This window comes from Schistocerca serialis, chromosome 8 (assembly GCF_023864345.2).
Source record: "Schistocerca serialis cubense isolate TAMUIC-IGC-003099 chromosome 8, iqSchSeri2.2, whole genome shotgun sequence".
NCBI classification, from domain to species: Eukaryota; Metazoa; Arthropoda; class Insecta; order Orthoptera; family Acrididae; genus Schistocerca; species Schistocerca serialis.
Window position 1 is genome coordinate 83,412,238 of NC_064645.1, and position 23,319 is coordinate 83,435,556.

At 39.6% G+C, this 23,319-nt stretch overlaps 1 protein-coding gene across 1 annotated transcript; it reads left to right on the plus strand.

Moving 5' to 3' along the window:
- Window positions 1-757: 757 nt before the first annotated feature.
- On the plus strand, window positions 758-5,128 carry LOC126416711 (ankyrin repeat domain-containing protein 27-like). The gene has a single exon (XM_050084522.1). It carries the CDS (start codon window positions 878-880, stop codon window positions 3,737-3,739), a length of 2,862 nt encoding a protein of 953 aa, XP_049940479.1. The 5' UTR covers window positions 758-877; the 3' UTR covers window positions 3,740-5,128.
- Window positions 5,129-23,319: the final 18,191 nt, after the last annotated feature.

The following is a 23,319-nucleotide window of genomic DNA, read 5'->3' on the forward strand; positions in this document are numbered from 1 at the left end:
TCTAACCACTTTATCGTCAAAGCACGTCTGTGGTAACGATTCGCACGAATCTTGCACTGATACATGGAGAGCTGAAATGGCTGCTTCTGTGTCATACGATTGTTCTACAGCTTTAGATTGACTGTCGAGTCTTTGTGGCAGTTTCCTCTTCATCGTCAGTAGAAGTGGCTTATTTGGGATGTCAAACAGTGTGGGTACTGCATTCCACACGAGTTTGTTATTGTCTGCGTTCATGAACTGGTTTTCTTCGAAATGTAGCGGACAAAACCTAATATTATTATACAGGTAAACTGGGTCTTTCTTCATAAGGTCTTCTCGTCTGCTATTAACTAGCCATTTCCTGCTCCTAAAACGAAACATTTATCATTTATACACATATAGTTTGCAAGTGAATCCTGACGATACAATTTAGTAACATGATGGTATATACCTCTCAGGATCCTTAGGAAACCTAAAAAGACACAGCTGTGGTGTCTTCTTCCTGTTGTTGCTGCAATTTATTGCGCTACAAACGCTCTCGATGGTAAAAATAATTGTAGAAATCAAAATAAACAATCACTATTTGCTTTCACGATCGCGCCGAACTCACAGTTCAACCTACCAGCCGCTTGGGGCGCTGCTGGCGCTGTAGGCAACAAAATCGAGGCGAAGTGTCGCGACTGTTATGTTAGACTGTGGTATCTATGGTCGAAGGAGTTTCTTAACAGTGTAATCTTTGGTGCGTATGTGTTTACTGAAATGTCAGTGAAGGAGGGAGTTGTGCGTGCAACAGTTACATAAGAAAGGAAGTATGACAACTATTGTATCTCGTTGTTTTGGTGTTAGTGCTGTTAAGTGGTAGTGTTGTCAACCGTTTGTGTGATCTGTGATCGTTGTCATGGAATCGTACGATGAAGATCTCAATGAAAATCCTTTTTTTCACATGTTGCAGACGGAACACACAGAATTGTTTCAGAAAGCAACTGTCGAAGGATGGATAATTTGTGTACCGTGTGAAGGATCAGTGCCAAAGTACGCTCTTACCGTAGAGGATTTTTTTAGCCACATCCTGATTCCGAGCGACGAATTACCAGAGAGTCATTTTAGAACGCTAAATGATCGGGACGTCCGTATTTGTAATCGTGTGGTTACAGTGGAAGAAAACGATATTTCGAGACCCGTGACAACTCATATTCTGTTCGAAGAAACGTATTACACAGATGATCTATTGAAGTATAAAGTATTATGTTTAGAACACCCACTTGAACGTCATTCAGATTTTGGTCCAGTGAGCAGTAACTCCTCAGTCGTCATTAGTATTCAGACTTTGAGGGACTGTATAGACTTGTTGTGGACGGAAAGTAGAGGTAGGGATGTACTTGAAAAAATTGATCAGTTGATTCGTGATTTTCTTTCGTGTAATAATAATTTGGAGTTTGAACCGCTTCAAGTGCAGAAAGATTTAGTTGGTAGTCTGTACACAATTTGTTTACAGAATGCTCTAAGAGACAGCCGTCTACGAGAAAGAACAAGTACAAATAAACATCTTCTTGAGAATGTTAAATTAGCAGTGGAAACCTACATGCTTCACACTGTGTACAAGAAAGTAATAAAAGGTGTAACAGCCTGTACTGCTCATGACGACGCGAATTTGAATAAAATCATTAGGAATCTTTCAGATATCCAGTTGAGAGATTTAGGTGTTCGCCAAGATCTATATGATACTGTGCCTTGGGCGAAGCAGGAACTCGCTCGTATTGATGGGTACAGTACTGTATTGGGCAAGGTTGGCTGTCTGAAACGTATGTTGGGAGCCATCACAAAGCAACATCCTAGCAAGAACAGTCCTGACCTTTTTGTTGGTAATGTTATTGCTGCAGATGATCTGTTGCCTATGATAGTTTTCCTTGTAATTAAAACTGGTCTACCTAACTGGATTGCTCACTTGACATTTATGAAACAGTTTCATTTTTCAAATCCGTCTAAATGTCAAGTGGATGAATACAGTTTCTTAATTACATCTTTAGAAGCTGCAATTGAACACATTAACTCTGGTCTTTTCCTAGGATCTTCCATTCCAGAAGCTCAAATAGTTTATGAAGAAAAATATGACAAGTACAAGAAGGATGATGAGGAACAACAGAGAGTGTCTGCTGAGCCTAGTGGTATTGAATACTTGTTTGAACAGATAAAACTGGGAAATGAAAGTGAGGTGAAAGATATTCTGGATAGAAGCATTGGTTCAAATTGTATGAGAGAGAGAGAATCATCTACCAAGAAAAATGATATAATATTGAAATTATGCCATCCATTATGTTCCTGTGATAAATGCGAGAGTATCATTTCGAAAAGCTTGTGCAACACCACTCCCACAATTAATTCATGTGATGACAGAGGTTTCACAGCACTCCATGTGGCCTGCATGTTTGGGCGCCCAACTATGGTTGATCTTCTTCTGAAGTATGGTTCTAATGTTAATGCCTGTGACTATAGTGGTTCAACTCCTGTGCATTATGCTGCTGCCAAAGGTTATCAGAATGCACTGTTACTGTTGGCTCATGCAGGTGCACACATAGATATTGCTGACAACGAAGGCAATACTCCACTTCATTTGGCATGTAATAATGGCCACGAAGGCTGTGTGAAGGCAATCATATATTTTGCTGAACATGTTGGACTGAAATTAAATATTAATTGCGCAAATAGTCAAGGTAATACTGCTCTTCATAATGCTGCTCGCTGGGGTTATGAGGGTATTGTCCATTTGCTTTTGGAAAATGGTGCACGGCCAGGAGCAGAGAATAAACGCCACATAACACCCCTTGATTATGCCCACAACATCCACATTACAAGGCTTCTGATGAGGGCCATAAAAACAATGCCACCAAGTGGTTTAATGCCTGGTAGTAGTAATGGCATTGTAACAAACCTCACATCAAAAAGCAAAGAACTCCATGTAGCAGCTTCATCAAAGAAGACTCTTGATTTCAGTGACAGTGTGAAACCCAGGAAAGTGTCAGGTGCATCGCTGCAGAAAGGTTCAAAGACAAAAAAAGTATTTTATGGAGTCTTGCCCGAGACTACACAGGGGATGCGGAATGTAGAGAAGCTTCTGAAAGCAATAGCTGCTGGTGACACAAGACTTGCTTGTTATTACATGGGACTTGATGCTAATGATGAAGCTGCATCACAGAAGGCAGAACAGCCAGAACAACAGCATGAAAAATGTCACCCATTATGCACTTGTGAAAAGTGTCAACCGGAAAATGATGTTAATTCAGATGAAAATGGAACTGATGAAGAACACTCACACCATATACTTGATGTTAATGTTTGTGATGGTGAGGGCTTTACACCATTACATGTTGCAGCTATGCATGGGCGTTTAGATCTTACACGTTTGCTGATTGATGCTGGTGCACTAGTAGATGTACGGACTCGGACCAAAGCTGCAACACCACTTCACTTTGCTTGTCAAAATCAGAGACTTCAGGTTGTGCAGCTTCTGTTAAGGCGGTCTGCAGATCCAGATATTCAGGATTGGCATGGGAACACAGCTTTGCATTATGCTTGTTATGTTGGCAGCATAAGACTTGTTGAAACATTGTTGCAGCTTGCATCTCCAAGGTTGGATTTGAAGAATGCATCGGGTAAATCAGCAGTACAGGAAGCTGAAGAGAAGATGGCTCTTACCATTGTCAAACTGTTGCGTGGAGGGAAGCAATTTGTTGGAAATGGTGATGAGAGTAAAGACTGCTGAAGGGAATTGTGTACTGAATGGTTTTGCTACTGAGTGAAAGAAAAAATATTTTAGTACAGTATTTACCAGTATCAACATTTATATTATGTCTATATGTAGTTACTTTTTGGCCTGTGAGCAACATTCATTGATGTTAAGGCTTCATTTGCTTGCTTCAGAAATTAAGACATATAGATGTTATTAGTGTATTATTAAAATAACTGTTAGCAGTTTCCCTATAATTTAACTGTTTCAAGATCTCTGTGTTCAACAAGTCATTCAGAAACCTTATGTTTCAAGAATGCTGTATATTTATTATACACCACAAGATTCAGATGTTAGTAGACAGTGCATTGTAATTTTCTTTTATCAGCCTAAGTACAGTGTACAACATAGTCCTGAAAGAAATGAATTCTTTGTGCGAGAATGTGTTTTCGTAATATTCCATGAAGTAGAATCTTCATGTGTCTGTTATTAGAGGAATTAATTCATAAAGTAAGAAAACTGTTTGAGCAAAGTGTCCAGTTGCGATAAAATTCTCTTGGAAGTGCAGAATAAATAATGGATTAGCGAACACAGGTCTATATGTTGTCATCTGATGGGTTTTTTCTTTAGCTACTAAAGAATTGTACTGTATATGAAAAGTGAAATGTAAACAAAAATGAGCAAAGGTAATGCTGATGCTTATATGACTTTTATGAGGCCTTACTGAATTTATATTTGTTTCTGACTGGTGTTGATTTTTAAGGCTGGTGGCCTTCATGGTGAAAAAGCAGTTATAAGCAGATAGTAAACAGTACAACATTTTGAATCTGTCTTTCATTTTTAAGTACTAAATTGCTATACTGTGGAGCAGTGAAAAGTGCTATTCTCTTGTACTTGAAAGGCATTACTTTACAATGATATGCAAAAGCACATGTGTGTGTTTTACAATTTTCTTTGCCTTTGAAAGATCTGTCACCAATTTATTATTTCCATCACATTTAGCAATGTGACTTGGTCAGGCACTTCAGAAAAAGTGCCACTATTCATGACTTACCTTAGTTATGTTCTTTACAGTGATGGTCTCCTGTTATAGGAATATATTGCCTTACTATACTTTTGATTTTCATTTTGTTAAGAGTTCATGGTTGCTGAAACCCAATTTTCATTCAGAAGACCATACATTTTGAATTATGATATGTTTTACTTCATTAGTAGATTTTGCGTAACCATTCAGTACAAGTGATCTGTAAGCTTTATGGTTTTACTGTGATCTCCCCAACAATATCCCATGAAAGTCAATGCTATTTTGGAGTTGTTTGTGATCCACAGCATTCTGTTATTTTTTATTAGATTTTTTTTTTATTTTTATAACTTGTTCCAAACCATATATGTTTAATGATGCAACATAGGCTGCTTTAATCTGAATCCTGGGTAACTGGCATTTTTATGGTGTGTGTATGCATGGTTGCATAAATCTTGATGTTCTTATTGGTGCTAACCATTTGGTGCTATGTAAAGTAAATCTGCTTATTTTTAAATTGTTATTAATTACTTTATGTGGTATGTTCATGGTTTTTGTAACAGCAACATTAATGCAGTGGCAGTTACTTTTGGAGATTAACACTTGGAATTTTGAAGTAATAATTTGTTATTAAAAGATATGATTGAAGGGAAATTACAAAACCATTCTCAGCAGAAGGAAAGATTGGAACTGAAGATGTTCATTGTGTAAAATATTTCTAAGTTGGGTTTCCACATGCACTGAAAACTTTCTTATGGATACTCCTCACTGTCTGCATTATAAAACACTTTGCTGTCTGTAAAACTGACAGTCAGAGAAGTTAAAAGCTGTTTCATTTACTGGCGTAGTATCACTTCCTGCAACACTGCTGAAGAGTCTCTACTGATCATGATAACAGGTGGAAATTCATCCATTCTGCTTCTGTTCATTCTCTTGGCCCTGTTTTATTTCATAGTCTATCTGACACTGTGTCAGGGAAGTGAGATTTATGTGTAACTAGCTAGGTACTGTTTGTGGGGAAGTGTACGTTTAGAATCAGAGGAAGATGTGATAGAAATTAAAGAGGGAAGCCATTGCCAGAGATTGCACACGCCTTCTGAAGAAATTTCACAGAAACGAAAATAAAATCACAATCTTGTGTATGATAAGTTTCACTCTTGCCATTCTAGGGGCATTCGTGCATTGTATTTGAGTGTCACATTGTGTCTTCTGAATATTTCACATGTATCAAACAGAGATTTAGTGTAACTACAGTCTGGGGAATGCTTCCACAATGAAATATTCTTTCTTCCAGATGTGCTGGTCCTGCAAATTTGCATGAGAACTTCTGTGAAGTTTGAAAGGTAGAAAGTGAGGTACTGGTGGAACTAAAGCTGTGAGTGCAGGTCGTAACTCATGTTTGGGTAGCTCAGTCAGTGGAGCACTTGTTCAATGTCCCAGCTTAGAGTCTTCATCTGGCACACAGGTTCCACCTGTCAGGAAGTTTCACTCAGTAATTTGTTGACCGTTAATCTCCATGTTGACTGTGTGGTTACCCATGTGAATAGGAACTGTTTACTCAGTTTTGCGTGTCATCCTTATGACAATTTGAGAGAGAATGTAGTAACTTTTTTCTACTCCAGGTCACATTTATTTAAGCTGATAGTCATGGTGATGGTTGGATTTGGTTGTTTCGGGGAGAAGACCAGACAGCGAGGTCATCGGTCTCATCGGATTAGGGAAGGATAGGGAAGGGTCGGCCGTGCCCTTTCAGAGGAACCATCCCAGCATTTGCCTAGAGCGATTATATAATCACGGAAAACCTAAATCAGGATGGCCAGACACGGGATTGAACCGTCATCCTCCTGAATGCGAGTCCAGTGTGCTAGCCAATGCGCCACCTCGCTCGGTCACTAGTCATGGTGAAAACTGTTATGCCTTACAGCTGTTCAGTGAGACATTAAAGAGCTCTACTAACAGAAGTGTCTAATTTATTGACTATCATCACAAGTCAGTCAGATGCTTTTGGCTTGATGTTTCATAGCCGAACCATTTTCTCATAGAGCTTAGGACTTGTTAGTAATTTGTTCTAAAGAAATGCTCATGACTTTTTGTACTTTTCCACTCTTTGTTATTACCTTGTATTGCCTGAGTAATGACATGCTTTAATTTTCCATCCAAGATGTCAAACACTGGCATGTCATGTGATGCTTCTTCTTTCCTTTCTACCCTGTTGATTTTATGTACAGTGGTTTCCTTTTATTTGTGCTTGTAGATTGTTTGCAGAATTCTCCAGATGCTTCACATCATCTCTATACTTTTCTCTTTGGCTTGTGCTTTAATTGTTGACATTTATAGGTACTATTGTAGTGGGTGGATTGATTTCCAAAAACTATTCTAGATAAATCTCTTGATTGGGAGGATGAAGATGCAGAATGGACTTAGCTCAGACTTAACAGAAGCAAAAGTGATTTCACTGCTGATGATGATTCTTCAGTTTAAATATCCACACTGCTTGACAGATCTGTTTAAACTGTGGTTAATTCACTTCATTGGGAAAAACAAGTTAATAAAGTATATCAGTGTTTACATAGGTAAACAGTACTGCCACAGATGATTAATGATCATACTTATTAATGTCTTGTAGAGTGAAAACAGCATTATAACATACATACATAATGGTCTGCAACAAAGCTGCAGAAGTATACCAAGTTGCTCTTGCTGGTTTGTGAAGACAAAAAACCTCACTCTCCAACTGCTGCTGCTGCTGCTACCATGGCATCAAGGGAAGGTGTACCGCACTCTCAGTAGTCATACTGTTAATTTCTGATTGAGAATAAACAGTTATATTATCCATAATTTCTTACAGAAAGTTGTTTAGAGTTCATCTGTGTATGCTTATGGCATTCTGTAACAATACAGTAATTACGCTGCCTTAGGTATGGTAATTATTCTGAATATAATTGAAAACATACACAACTCATTTAATTTTTCTTTTGAAATAGTAGGTATGTACTTCTAATGGCTGTAAGGTGTTAAGCAATGTCACAACTTGTTAGTGCTGCCAAATCAGTTAAATATTGCAATCAGTTTAATATTATAGCAGTAGGAATCCACATTACAAGTACACTAAGATGTTGTCTTTTCTTATCCGTAAGTTATGTGCAGATGAATTCCCTATCCTTCATTTTGGGAATTTTTTTGTATAGCTGCAAGCGTTCTTCTATATTATGATTATAATAGTGGTGTGGATGTAAGAAGACAGGTGGTGGCATGATGCACAGTGCCAAGGAGCATGTACCACTTCATGCTCCAGCCATTAATGTAATTGTATCATGTCTGCCTGTAGTACACACTCTGGGGCTGTGTTAAGTGTTGATTTTCATATTAGTTTAGATATGATGTGGTTAATTAGCCACTATACTCTTCATTATGAGTGGCATGCAGCAACACAATAAGTATTATATTAAGGATCAACAGTGATAGTTTCCAAAGCACATAAATTCTGGCAGGCAGAGCCAGAAGTGGAAACTGTGGCCAGATACAGTGCTCACCCATGTGTTGACAGTTAGTGGGGTAAGCAACAGCTGGAGTGTGAGGTACAGGATGGGGCAGAGAGCACACTGGTCACACCAAAAAGTGTTCTGTCTGTCTCTTTGCACAGAAGCTGTTGTACAGCTGCCTTCTTACGTGCACCACGATATACTGAAAAGATTTCTTCGAGCAACTGTGTAACTACACTTTTCACAGGAGCCAGCATCTACTACAGGAGGGTGTTATCAATAGACATGGGTACAAATTTCTTCACGCGATGTTTTAGGACACCATTCTAATGGATACACACAGTTTAAAACAGCAATTTGTCTTTAGTGGAAACTCCTTACATTCAAGCAACTGTGCAACAGATTCATGATAATTCCCTTGAAGGTTAAAGAATGTGGCATTGTTTAGAAGTACTATGCACATCATGTCAACATGAAGTTTCACTACCTCCCTGCCCTCTTTGCCCCCCCCCCCCCCCCTCCCTTTTCCCATAGATCTGTCTTCACCACAGTCAGGTTTGGTTGTACCCAACTTACAATGCGACTTACAATGCATAGGTGCCCCTCGAATGGCAAGAGTGAATCATATCATCTTAGTAATAGTAATAGATATACCTTCTTCTGAACATGCAGTTTGTTGAGTATTTCGCTGATGTCTTTGTTCCTTATACATTAGCATTATTTTTATGAAGAGTAATACCACAAATTGTATGTTGCTGTTACCTCTGGATATGCCAGTGGCTCTGAATACCGGAAGAACTTTTGTTTCTCACTACAGCACAATAGGGTAGAACACTCTCCACCTCATCCCACTCCTACAAAAACAGCTGAAACACGAGTGCAGGCAGTAAATTAAATCTTGTGCTTACTGTTTGGGAAAATATTAATGAAAGACAATGGTGATATTTACAAATAAATTTATGTAAGACATGTAATTGAACTAATTTCAAAGCATTAATAACAAATGAGACTGCAGGAAACAATTGATATTTATTTCCAGACTGTGTACAATGTGAAAAGATAAAGGAACATTGAGCATGTGGGACAAAATTTTTTCTTTTTTCTTTTGTTAATTTGTAATAGTGTGTCTAGTCATGCCTTATGAGAATTGGTTGAACATTGTGGGAATTAAATCCATCTAATTTTTTTTGTGACATTATAATTGACAAATATTGTCTAACTAAACATGTGTGTAACTAACATGTTTGTAATTTAATATGGAAAGAAATTCTTTGAAATCTTGACCTTCTCTTGTAAGTTTTTCTGTTACTGTTTTTATTAATATGTGATGAGAAGGTCTCACTGTTATTTTTGGCGAAAAGAGAACCATAACAATACTTACAGCCAAGGTAACCCCTTTTTGAACCATTTAGTAATGAAACTATGAAACAAACTGAATTTGACAACAAGTTATTCCTGGAAACAACTTTCATTATTTCAAGTAAGTACTGAATACACAGAAATGAGGAAAGGCTTTGCAACTGCTCTTGTTTTAGTTGAACTATATACACACAACCACATAGACACATAAATGCACCCACTGGCAGTGATTTTTACTGAAGCCAAAGGCTGGGGTGTTTGGAGTGTCTGAGTGGTTATGGGTGGTACAGTCTGTACTCATTTTTGTTTGCTTCCATCCTAGAATTTCACTTATTGAAGTTTGCAGAATGTATTATAGAATTGGAATATTCAGAGATGTTTGATTGTGGAGGTTCTTGTTCATTTAATATAGGGATTCAGTTGCTCTGTTTGTACCAATTTACCCATATTGCTAAAATGTATTGTTGAGCAGAATCTTTTGTACAATTTCGTACAATCATCTTGAATTACCTTGTATTTCTCCCTAGTCACACGGAATCCCGTTTTGAATAGGAAGGCAGCCAAATGGAGCTTTGGATTACTGTGATACTGATAATTGTAAATATCATTTGTAAATGTTTTTGTATATGCTCAGCACGTTATCTTAAAGTCTTGATAATTGTCGATAGGTCTGTATTTTTATGCTGGAATCTAGCTTCCGTATATGTTGAAAACTAAAACCAACTGGAGAAAGTGTTTTGTTAATTTTATATTGTATGTGTAAATAGATGTAATTTTTTTAAGACTGAAAGATTTTGATGTCACAACTGGAAGCATTGTAATTTGTATCAGACTGATTTTTTTCAGCAAATACATATTCTTAATTACAACTGCCTGTTTTGAATTTAGTTTTAACTGCTTTTGTTTTTGATGCATAGTGTTTCTGGATAAAGCAGATCAGAATATCTATGAAAGAAATGTGAATAATTAAAATGTGAAGAATCAGTAAAGATCAGCATCAAAGAGACAGTCAATTTCAGCTTCATGTGAAAGGTAACATTCTTTTTCAGAACTTGCTATCCACAGTACACATTGTGGGAAATGTGCTTGATATGTGGTCATTAGAGAATATATATAATGGGAGATGCTGGCAATACTTTTCAGTGAAATTGCGAACATCTCCTGTACCAAAGTGCTAAGTTGTCTTTGGAGTTGTTAGGAAATTTCTGTCCATTAAATTCAATGAAGTTGATAACAGATTTCCAACTAGTGACAGGGTATTCCACTGATCTTTGTTTCTCTGGAACATCTCAAGTTATGTAGCACAGGAGCAGAGCTAAACAAATGGAAAGAGAGAAATAATATGTTAAGAAAGATGTAGGAGATGCAGTGCAAGCAACAGCAGCACTGAAAAGGTTCATTACACTAGGAGAATAATACGTTAAACTGTGTGTAACTATGCATTCTACAATATTGAACAGTTCCTAGTATTAGTCTATTACAATAAATTCCGGTATTTGTAGTAATGAAAAGGCAAATGTAAAAGATATGGCAACACTAAAATTGCACGTTTTACTACATTGTGAACTACACTCATTACACTGAAATGGATAATAAAATTATAAACAGCCGACCAGTTGCAATGGATAAAGAATTCTTTACCTAGGTTTCGACAAATATAAGTTTGTCTTCTTCAGAAGGTGGCAATTTTACATTAGTAAGGACTAATGTACCATCGCTGTTTTTACAAATGTCGGCATAGATCCATTTGTCAAAATTGAAATATAGCCCAATATTTCAATTTTGACAAATGGATCTATGCCAACATTTGTAAAAACGGCGATGGTACATTAGTCCTTACTAATGTAAAATTGCCACCTTCTGAAGAAGACAAATTTATATTTGTCGAAACCTAGATAAAGAATTCTTTATCCATTGCAACTGGTCGGCTGTTAATAATTTTATTACGTGGTACCGTTGCTGTTGTGCAGCTATGTTTAAAATACTGAAATGGGTAAAGAAGCTTTTTAATATATTAAGGAACCACTGAGCTTCGTAGCACACAGACACACTTAACACTGCAGACAATTTCACCAGCTTTGAAATGGACAAATCCTCTTTACAGTATAAGTGTGTACTTGGGTGCATGCTTGCAACCCCCCCCCCCTCCCCCCCCCCCCCCCCCCCCCCCCACACACACACACAGATTTTATTATGTATGGTCAGCTATGCACACGCTCATTCATGCAGTTGCTCTTTGTCTCTCTACCATTTTTGACTTTGAGACTTGAAGATTCATCTACATAGTTATGTCTGGCTGAGGGTAAGGAGCCACTCAGTCGCTTGATTGTTGATCATGTTCATTTTCCACATCAGTTTGTGGGACTTTTCTATTATTATTCACTGATTTAAAGTATGTGTTACAGTATTTGAAGATGGCTGCAAAATTATATATATTTTTTAATTGATTTATCAATTTTGACAGTATGTCAGTTTTGAGGAAGGATACAAGGTTTTACAGTTCAAGAGAAAACTAATTTTCAGTTTCTTAAACAGATTTCAGGTTATTCAAATCAAACAGCAACTGTTCTTACAACTAACCCAAGCACAAACACTTCAAATCGTGAAGCTTCTGTTTCACTTGCATCACATATTAACAATTTGTAAATGTCAGCCAGGTTATTTTAAGAGTAACTAAAATGTTAAACCGTTGCTTCATTTGTCTTTGATTTTCTACTCTGAACAAATTACACTATTATTTATAATCTGTTAAGAAGTTTACTTTAGAAATAAAGGTACATCTAAAATATGAATCCCCACTTCCCTGAAGTAATCATTAGGCTTTCCAGTGGTGATGCACAGCCACTCAGTTTCATAATTTACTTGGTGAATAACAATAACAACACTCAATATCCATTCAAATTATCATAAAAATTATAACAATTAAAAAGTCAAGTGCTTCCAAAAACCGCATAACTATGGGAAGGTGCTTCATTTGCAACTGAAAGCAGCTGTTTATTGTCTTTTCTGTCATGATGTGTAGCAAGCTTAGCAACCAGGTGACTCAGTTTGAGATTAGCCACAATTTGGTGGTCGTTTTCTCAGTGTTGCACCTGAGTCATCAATAGAGGAATGACCACTGAGTTGTGGGATTGGGAATAGGGATAGCACAGAGATGGATTGAGGTGTTGCATAATTAGGTGGATGATGGAATACTACTATGGGGGAACCAGAGAAATTTTCTAAGCATGTCTGTGCACCATACTGCTGGTGAATGTTTGAATTTCCTCTTAGGTGGGTGATGTAATACTACTTTGCGGGAACCAGAGAAATTTTCTAAGCATGTTTGTGCACCATGCTGCTGGTGAATGTTTGAATTTCTTCATTTTTGCTTTTGTTGCTATGCTTTTACAGTAAGTTATCCAGCTCTGTCCCGAATTGTTATTAGTATTTGAATGAAGGTAGAGGTACCCAATGGCATTAGGGTAATAATTGCACAAGCAATATAGTTTTTTCTGGCTTGTTGCTGTACAGATAAGCAGGCGTAGGTGTCATGAACGAGTCTGGATGAGCAGTGGACGTTGAATCACATGTGCTTAAGGCTGGCCTTGCAGTAGGGTTCTTGCTTCCCGCGCACGGGGTCCCGGGTTCGATTCCCGGCTGGGTCAGGGATTTTCTCTGCCTCAAAATGACGGTGTTGTGTGTCTTTCATCATCATTTCATCCTCATTTACTTGCAAGTCACCATAGTGGCGTTAAAGAACCGCCCCATGAGGGGTCTCCTGGCCATCAATGCCATACGCTCATTATTATTATTATTATTATTAAGGCACAGACATGTAAGTGTAGCCTACATATTCTATAGAAAACTGCCAAAGTAGATGTCAGATGCAGTAAAGTGTTCATATGCTGCTTACAGAGCTGCGTTCTTGAATATGTTGTATAAAGCTGAAACAATTTCGTGACATATCTCTTTGATGGTGGAAGCTGTCAGGAATGAGTGATATCACGTGGGGTAAATAGTGGGTTTTTGAGAACTTATTATGCTCAATGGCCTGGTAGTGATTTCATTTATCTGTGCATGTCAGTTCTCATAACATGCATATGGCTGTCCAACAGCTGATCTGTCCTTGTTGGGGAACATTGTCTGGTATGCACAGTACTGATTACCCATGCTTGGGCCAGTATTCTTTTGCAGAACAGTTACCATGGTATCTAGAACATTCTAGTATATTCATGAATCGGTTAGAACATTAAGAACGTGGTATCACTTCCTGTAAACAGAATAACTTTCTGCTCACACTCATCCCTCAGTGTGAAGACAAAATTTTTCATGACAAGTAAATCTTAAACGAGGTGGTTTTTTGTGCAGTCCTTTGGTGTGCCAGTTATTCAGACATGGAGAAAAGTACTAAAGTACTGGATGGGGGTAGTAGTCGGCGCGTCTGCCTAGAAAGCAGGAGACCTGGGTTTGAATCCTGCTCCAGCACAAATTTTCAGCTTGCTGCATTGATATTAATCTGTGCCCACTGGCAGCTAATGCCTTTAATTCCTTTGTGCCTCTAACTGTAGTCTTATTTCTGTACTAGTTGTAAATAACCTTTCAGTCCCTGTATTTTATCCTGATATATTCAACATTTCAAAGGTTGTATTCTAGTCAACACTCAAAGGCATTCAATAAATCTACAGATGCTGGTATGCCTCTCTTAAGCCTATCTTCTAAGGTAAGTTATGGGGTCAGTATTGCCTTGTGTGTTTCTATATTTTTCTGGAACCAAAAAAGAGCTTCCTTGAGGTCGGCTTCTTCTTTACGCATTCTTATGTAAATACTCCAGTATTTTGCAACCATGACTCATTAAACTAATGGTTCAGTGGTATCCATACCTGTCAGCACTCGCCTTCTATGGAATTGGAATTATTACAGTCTTCCTTTTGGGAGAGCCAGCCATGACAAATCTATTCAAGTTGAGTGAGACTGGTGAAATACCGTTAGACTTAAAGAAGATTGTAATAATTACAGTTCCAAAGAAAGCGGGTGCTGACACCTGTGAATGTTTTCAAACTAACAGTTTAATGTCATGATTCCAAAATACTAACACAAATTCTCTATAGAGGAATGGAAAGACTGGTAGAAATCAAACTTGGGGAAGATCAGTTTGGATTTCAGAGAAATGTAGGAACACGCAAGATAATATTGACCTTACTTCTTGTAGAGGATAGGTTAAGGAAGGGCAAACCTATGTTTATGACATTTGTAGACTTGGAGAAAACTTTTGTCAGTGTTGACTATAATAACCCCTCTGATATTCTAAAGGTAGCAGGGGTAAAATTCAGGGACTGAAAGGCTATTTACAACTTGTACAGAAATCAGATGGCAGGTACAAGAGTCGAGGGGCCTGGAAGGGGAGCAGTAGTTGAGAATGGAGTGAGACAGGGTTTTAGCCTACCCCTGATGTTGTTCAGTCTGTACAATGAGCAAGCAATAATGGAAACCAAAGAAAAATTTGGAGCAGGAATTAAAGTTCAGGGAGAAGAAAAATTTTTTGAGGTTTGCCGATGATTTGCACTTCACTTCAGTCAGAGGCAGTGAAGGACTTTGAAGAGCAACTGAAGAGAATAGACAGCATCTTGAAAGGATATTAATGAACATCAACAAAGGTGAATAAAGGATAATGGAATGTAGTCAAATCAGGTGATGCTTAGGGAATTACATTAGGAAAAAAAAGGACACAAAAAGTAGTAGATGAGTTTTGCTATTTGGGCTGTGAAATAACTGATGATCACTGAAGTAGCGAGGATAGACAATGTAGACTGGCAAAGCAAGAAGAGTATCTCTGAAGAAGAGAAATTGTTAACATCAGGTGCAGACTTATGTGTTAGGAAGTCTTTTCTGAAGGTATTTGCCTGGAGTGTAGCTGTGTATTTAAGTGAAACATGGATGAGAAACAGTTTAGACAAGAAGAGAATAAAAGCTTCTGTAGCTGATGCTACAGAAGAATGCTGGAGATTTTATGAGTAGGTTGCATAACTAATGAAGAGGTACAGAATGTAATTGAGAGAAAAAAAGTTTGTGGCACAACTTGAGTAAAAGAAAGGATCAGGTGATAGGACACATTGATCACCAATTTAATATTGGAGGGAAGTGGGGATAAAAGTCATAGAGGGAGGCCAAGAGATGAATCCAGTAAACATATGCAAAAGGATGTAGGCTGGAGTAGTTATTCAGAGATGAAGAGGCTTGCAGAGCATGGAGTAGCATGGAGAGCTGCATCAGACCAGTCTTCGGACTGGAGACAACAACAACAACAACAACAACAACAACATTCTTCATTAATTCTGAGGGTATTTTCCCTCTCTCAAACAACTTGCATGCCAGGAAATATGTTTGTTATGGCTGGCTCTCCCAAGAATCTCAGTAATTGTGAGAAAATATCCTTGTTTCCACGTAGGTGTTTCAGTGATCTGTCATATTCTTCTTGCAGTATCATATTATCCACCTCATCTTCATTTACTACTTCTTCCGTTATCTTCAAGTAAAAGTGACATTCTATAAGTAATGCAACACATTTTTTCTGGAAGCATGTTGGTTTTATCCAGGACTCCAATACACTCTGTTATTCCACACTCCTTTGGCTACAAAACCATATTTTTTAACATAATTTCCATTCAGTGCTATGGAATTATGCTGTCTTACTGGGAGGGCCTGTATCCCCCACTCTACTGGTCAACATGGGAGCGAACATCTTGCTGCCTCAATAACCTCCCAATTGTCCACATACTGCTTCTGGTGGAGTGAATTCTTTATTGGGCCGAACAGATGGAAGTTGTGGGTGCAAGATCCGGGCTGTAGGGAGGATGATGAAGAACAGTCCAATGAAGTTTTGTGAACTACTCTCAGGAGTGCAGACTTGTGTGAGGCCTCATGTTATCATGGAGAAAAAGTAGTTTACTTGTATTTTAATGGTGATTTCCTGAGGGTAGTACAATACACTTCTGAGTTTGACCGTAGCACCATGTGCGAGCACATAAAAAGAAAACCTCCTTCACAGTCCCAGAAGACTGTTACCATGACTTTAACCACTGAGGGTGTGATGTTAAACTTTTTCTTCAGAGGAGAGGTGGTGTGGTTCCACAACATGGATTGCCATTTTGTTTCCAGTTCAAAGTGATGAACCTATGTTTCATCAACTGTGCCAATGTTTGACAGAAAATTGTAATGATCAGCCTTGTGATGTATAAGCAATTCTACACAGTTGGTCTTCCGTTACTCTTTATCATCATCAGTTAATTGTTAGGAGGGGAGGAACCTAGCGTGCACACACCTTTGAGTACACCACATGTTGCGTGCGTGCATTAGCAGTACCAGCAGAGATGTCCAGTTGTGCAGCAAGGCATTTAATTGTGATCCATTGATCACTCTGAATGCGAATGTCCACATGTTCCAACACTGCAGAACTCACAACAATGTGTGGGCGACTGGAATGTGAGAGATCAGACAGGTTTGTGCGACCTTGTTGTGATGATGTCAGACGCTTTGCCCGTCAGCTCACTATGCTTTTATTCATTGCCAGGTCTTTGTATAAGTTCTGCAAACACTTATAAATCTTATAAATATCTGCGATGCTCCGGTTTTCTGCCAAAAGAAACTCAGTGACAGCTCTCTGCTTGGAATGCACGTCCATTACAGACACCATTTTGAAGGATACATATAGTGCTGTCACCTAGTGGGACTTCATGAAACTATAGAGGCTGAAGTAGGAATATTCCATGATGTCCCACAACAAATTATGCATTTTTCAACCAAAAATGGCTGAGGAAAAGAAATATGTTACATTTCTTCCTGAATATCCCTTGTATGTTGTTGCACTTGTATAGCTCCTTTATGTGTTCCTTCCATCTCTGAGCTTTTCCTGCTGTGCTTAGTAATGCAGTGTGCGATTTGCAGGGGGGGATGGGGGGGATTTCCCCCTCTCTACATCAGACCATCCCCTCCTCTGGTTTTAGTTTATGTATCCCAACCTGGGATGTTTATTTCCCACGCACTGGAGTAAAACTTTACATATAATTTAAATTTGTGGAGCCGAACACTGAAAGTTTTTAATACAGTCTTACTATTAATATGTTTGCTTATTAATTTTGAAAAAGTGTTATCTAGTAGTTATTGTTGTTGTCTTCAGTCCAGAGACTGATTTGATGCAGCTCTCCATGCATGTAAAAGTTAAGCATTTCAAAACGTTTAGAACTAAATCATCATTATCATGTTGTCATTGTTGCTTTCGTCTAAGGTGCGTCACCCATTTACTTGCGAGCTTGTATCATGGTGGACGAAAGTACAACGGTTTCCAATAAAACTTGTTTAATAATATATATATATATATATATATATATATATATATATATATATATATATATATATATATATATATATATATTTGTCCTTTGAGGGAGTTGCTTGCGATTATTTTTTTTTGACATTGTTGAATTAGAAAGTGGGACAGGAGAATGCATTTTCAGCACACTGTTAGCAGCTCTTGAAAAGTATGCCATTAAAAATGATGAACTAAAAAACCACCTTGTAGGTATCGCAACAGATGGTGGCTCAACAATGCTTGCACCTTACAAAGGCATAGCCGCTCTACTGCGTAGTCATTTACATAAGGATTTAACTGTCGTTCATTGTATGAACAACAAAATGAAATTAGCTGTCCACGATGTTATGAATGATGTAGCAGATGTATACCATATACAGGTTTTTTTTTTAGATTCCTTATATTCTGTGTTTTCTCGAAGTCCCAAAAATTGGAGACTACTACAAAGTGTTTCACAAGAATTATCCTCACAGCTATTAAAACTAGGCCGTATTCTTCGCATACGTTGGGTTGTTTCCTCATTTAATGCTTTTTGAGCTTTTCTTGAAAGTCCAGTTCTCTTGTCCATCTTTTTGAAAAACTGAGACATGATGGTTCCTGATCAACTCAGGAGACATCTAAATTTGTTCGGTTTACTAAAACATCTCACAAAGTGGCTTTTCTGATACTGCATACACGTGAATAGTGAGTTTCGGCATTAACATCTATTTATAAATAACTGTTTAACCTTGGGTAATGCCACGGTCCAAGCTAGTAACATATATAATTATACTAACCCCCTAAATTTCGGGCATATTATAGTATTTGAGAGTTGTAGCATCGCGTTTTAGTACCTGAATAGTGTAAATTCGTGTAGTCGTTTGTCTTCTGTTTTTGTTTTGAACGGCCAGTGTCGGTTGGTCACAGTCAGTGTGCTCCCTGCCGCCGTTGGATAAGCAGCTGCAGCAGCAAGTCGTATACTCCTAGCTCACTCATTTGTTACATAGTTTAATTCTTAATTTCTTTGTGTGTTTTTGGTACTTGCATTGTTTAATTCATAAATTTCGGGCGTATTATAGTATTTGAGAGTGTAGCATCGCGTTTTAGTATCTGAATAGTGTAAATTCGCGTAGTCTCCTTCGGCCGCCGAGCAGTGTCAGCAGTGCGCAAGTAGCAGCATTACTGCATTTACTAGGCAATCTTGTATTTTAATAACCGTTTAAATTTTGTCAATTTGTTTGCGCTCTCTGTAGATTAGTTCAGACGTTCTTTGCAAAATAGTTTTTAGCATGGATAGGGACTGCAACTGCTGTGTTCGGATGCAGGCTGAGTTGGCATCCCTTCGCTCCCAGCTTCAGGCAGTGTTGGCTTCGGTCACACTTGAGGCTGTTGCCAATGGGCATCACTGTAGGGGTCCGGATGGGGGTTTGTCGGGGACGGCCAGCTCGTCCCACGCATCCCCTGATCGGACTACGACTGTGGTTGCCCGGGATACTGCCCGCATTGAGGCTGATCCCTCACCTGTGGTAGAGTGGGAGGTCGTCTCAAGGTGTGGCAGGGGGCGAAAGACATTCCGGAGGGCTGAACGGAAAGCCTCTCCATTTTGTCTGACGAACCGGTTTCAGGCTCTGTCTCGGGCTGATACTGATCTTCGGCCTGACATGGCTGCTTGTCCTGTTCCAGAGGTTGCCCCTCAGTCTGCAAGATCCGGGCAGTCGCAGAGGGTGGGCTTACTGGTAGTTGGGAGCTCCAACGTCAGGCGCGTAATGGGGCCCCTTAGGGAAATGGCAGCAAGAGAGGGGAAGAAAACCAATGTGCACTCCGTGTGCATACCGGGGGGAGTCATTCCAGATGTGGAAAGGGTCCTTCCGGATGCCATGAAGGGTACAGGGTGCACCCATCTGCAGGTGGTCGCTCATGTCGGCACCAATGATGTGTGTCGCTATGGATCGGAGGAAATCCTCTCTGGCTTCCGGCGGCTATCTGATTTGGTGAAGACTGCCAGTCTCGCTAGCGGGATGAAAGCAGAGCTCACCATCTGCAGCATCGTCGACAGGACTGACTGCGGACCTTTGGTACAGAGCCGAGTGGAGGGTCTGAATCAGAGGCTGAGACGGTTCTGCGACCGTGTGGGCTGCAGATTCCTCGACTTGCGCCATAGGGTGGTGGGGTTTCGGGTTCCGCTGGATAGGTCAGGAGTCCACTACACGCAACAAGCGGCTACACGGGTAGCAGGGGTTGTGTGGCGTGGGCTGGGCGGTTTTTTAGGTTAGATGGCCTTGGGAAAGTACAGCAAGGGCAACAGCCTCAACGGGTGCGGGGCAAAGTCAGGACATGCGGGGACCAAGCAGCAATCGGTATTGTAATTGTCAACTGTCGAAGCTGCGTTGGTAAAGTACCAGAACTTCAAGCGCTGATAGAAAGCACCGAAGCTGAAATCGTTGTAGGTACAGAAAGCTGGCTTAAGCCAGAGATAAATTCTGCCGAAATTTTTACAAAGGTACAGACAGTGTTTAGAAAGGATAGATTGCATGCAACCGGTGGTGGAGTGTTCGTCGCTGTTAGTAGTAGTTTATCCTGTAGTAAAGTAGAAGTGGATAGTTCCTGTGAATTATTATGGGTGGAGGTTACACTCAACAACCGAACTAGGATAATAATTGGCTCCTTTTACCAACCTCCCGACTCAGCAGCATTAGTGGCAGAACAACTGAGAGAAAATTTGGAATACATTTCACATAAATTTTCTCAGCATGTTATAGTCTTAGGTGGAGATTTCAATTTACCAGATATAGACTGGGACACTCAGATGTTTAGGACGGGTGGTAGGGACAGAGCATCGAGTGACATTATACTGAGTGCACTATCCGAAAATTACCTCGAGCAATTAAACAGAGAACCGACTCATGGAGATAACATCTTGGACCTACTGATAACAAACAGACCCGAACTTTTCGACTCTGTATGTACAGAACAGGGAATCAGTGATCATAAGGCCGTTGCAGCATCCCTGAATATGGAAGTTAATAGGAATATAAAAAAAGGGAGGAAGGTTTATCTGTTTAGCAAGAGTAATAGAAAGCAGATTTCAGACTACCTAACAGACCAAAACGAAAATTTCTGTTCCGACACTGACAATGTTGAGTGTTTATGGAAAAAGTTCAAGGCAATCGTAAAATGCATTTTAGACAGGTACGTGCCGAGTAAAACTGTGAAGGACGGGAAAAACCCACCGTGGTACAACAACAAAGTTAGGAAACTACTGCGAAAGCAAAGAGAGCTCCACTCCAAGTTTAAACGCAGCCAAAACCTCTCAGACAAACAGAAGCTAAACAATGTCAAAGTTAGCGTAAGGAGGGCTATGCATGAAGCGTTCAGTGAATTCGAAAGTAAAATTCTATGTACCGACTTGACAGAAAATCCTAGGAAGTTCTGGTCTTACGTTAAATCAGTAAGTGGCTCGAAACAGCATATCCAGACACTCCGGGATGATGATGGCATTGAAACAGAGGATGACACATGTAAAGCTGAAATACTAAACACCTTTTTCCAAAGCTGTTTCACAGAGGAAGACCGCACTGCAGTTCCTTCTCTAAATCCTCGCACAAACAAAAAAACGGCTGACATCGAAATAAGTGTCCAAGGAATAGAAAAGCAACTGGAATCACTCAATAGAGGAAAGTCCACTGGACCTGACGGGATACCAATTCGATTCTACACAGAGTATGCTAAAGAACTTGCCCCCCTTCTAACAGCCGTGTACCGCAAGTCTCTAGAGGAACGGAGGGTTCCAAATGATTGGAAAAGAGCACAGATAGTCCCAGTCTTCAAGAAGGGTCGTCGAGCAGATGCGCAAAACTATAGACCTATATCTCTGACGTCGATCTGTTGTAGAATTTTAGAACATGTTTTTTGCTCGAGTATCATGTCGTTTTTGGAAACCCAGAATCTACTATGTAGGAATCAACATGGATTCCGGAAACAGCGATCGTGTGAGACCCAACTCGCTTTATTTGTTCATGACACCCAGAAAATATTAGATACAGGCTCCCAGGTAGATGCTATTTTTCTTGACTTCCGGAAGGCATTCGATACAGTTCCGCACTGTCGCCTGATAAACAAAGTAAGAGCCTACGGAATATCAGACCAGCTGTGTGGCTGGATTGAAGAGTTTTTAGCAAACAGAACACAGCATGTTGTTATCAATGGAGAGATGTCTACAGACGTTAAAGTAACCTCTGGCGTGCCACAGGGGAGTGTTATGGGACCATTGCTTTTCACAATGTATATAAATGACCTAGTAGATAGTGTCGGAAGTTCCATGCAGCTTTTCGCGGATGATGCTGTAGTATACAGAGAAGTTGCAGCATTAGAAAATTGTAGCGAAATGCAGGAAGATCTGCAGCGGATAGGCACTTGGTGCAGGGAGTGGCAACTGACCCTTAACATAGACAAATGTAATGTATTGCGAATACATAGAGAGAAGGATCCTTTATTGTATGATTATATGATAGCGGAACAAACACTGGTAGCAGTTACTTCTGTAAAATATCTGGGAGTATGCGTGCGGAACGATTTGAAGTGGAATGATCATATAAAATTAATTGTTGGTAAGGCGGGTACCAGGTTGAGATTCATTGGGAGAGTGCTTAGAAAATGTAGTCCATCAACAAAGGAGGTGGCTTACAAAACACTCGTTCGACCTATACTTGAGTATTGCTCATCAGTGTGGGATCCGTACCAGATCGGTTTGACAGAGGAGATAGAGAAGATCCAAAGAAGAGCGGCGCGTTTCGTCACAGGGTTATTTGGTAACCGTGATAGCGTTACGGAGATGTTTAATAAACTCAAGTGGCAGACTCTGCAAGAGAGGCGCTCTGCATCGCGGTGTAGCTTGCTCGCCAGGTTTCGAGAGGGTGCGTTTCTGGATGAGGTATCGAATATATTGCTTCCCCCTACTTATACCTCCCGAGAAGATCACGAATGTAAAATTAGAGAGATTAGAGCGCGCACGGAGGCTTTCAGACAGTTGTTCTTTTGTTCTTCCCGCGAACCATACGCGACTGGAACAGGAAAGGGAGGTAATGACAGTGGCACGTAAAGTGCCCTCCGCCACACACCGTTGGGTGGCTTGCGGAGTATAAATGTAGATGTAGATGTAGACATCTCCCCCACTGGTAAAAGCACAAATCGCACACTGTAATAATGGCTTCCCATCTGAGCTCCTGTTATCCACTGAGGTGCTGCTCTTCTCTCCAAAAGTCTCTTCAAAAATGAGTGCATTGACAAATCCAACAATAAAGTGAAAAGCAATGTGGAATATTATAAAAAGGGAAAGAGGGGAAATCAAAGCTACACGCATGAACATAGAAATCAAACTCAACGATGAATCTATATCCAATCCCAAAGTTGTGGTGAACTCCTTCAACAA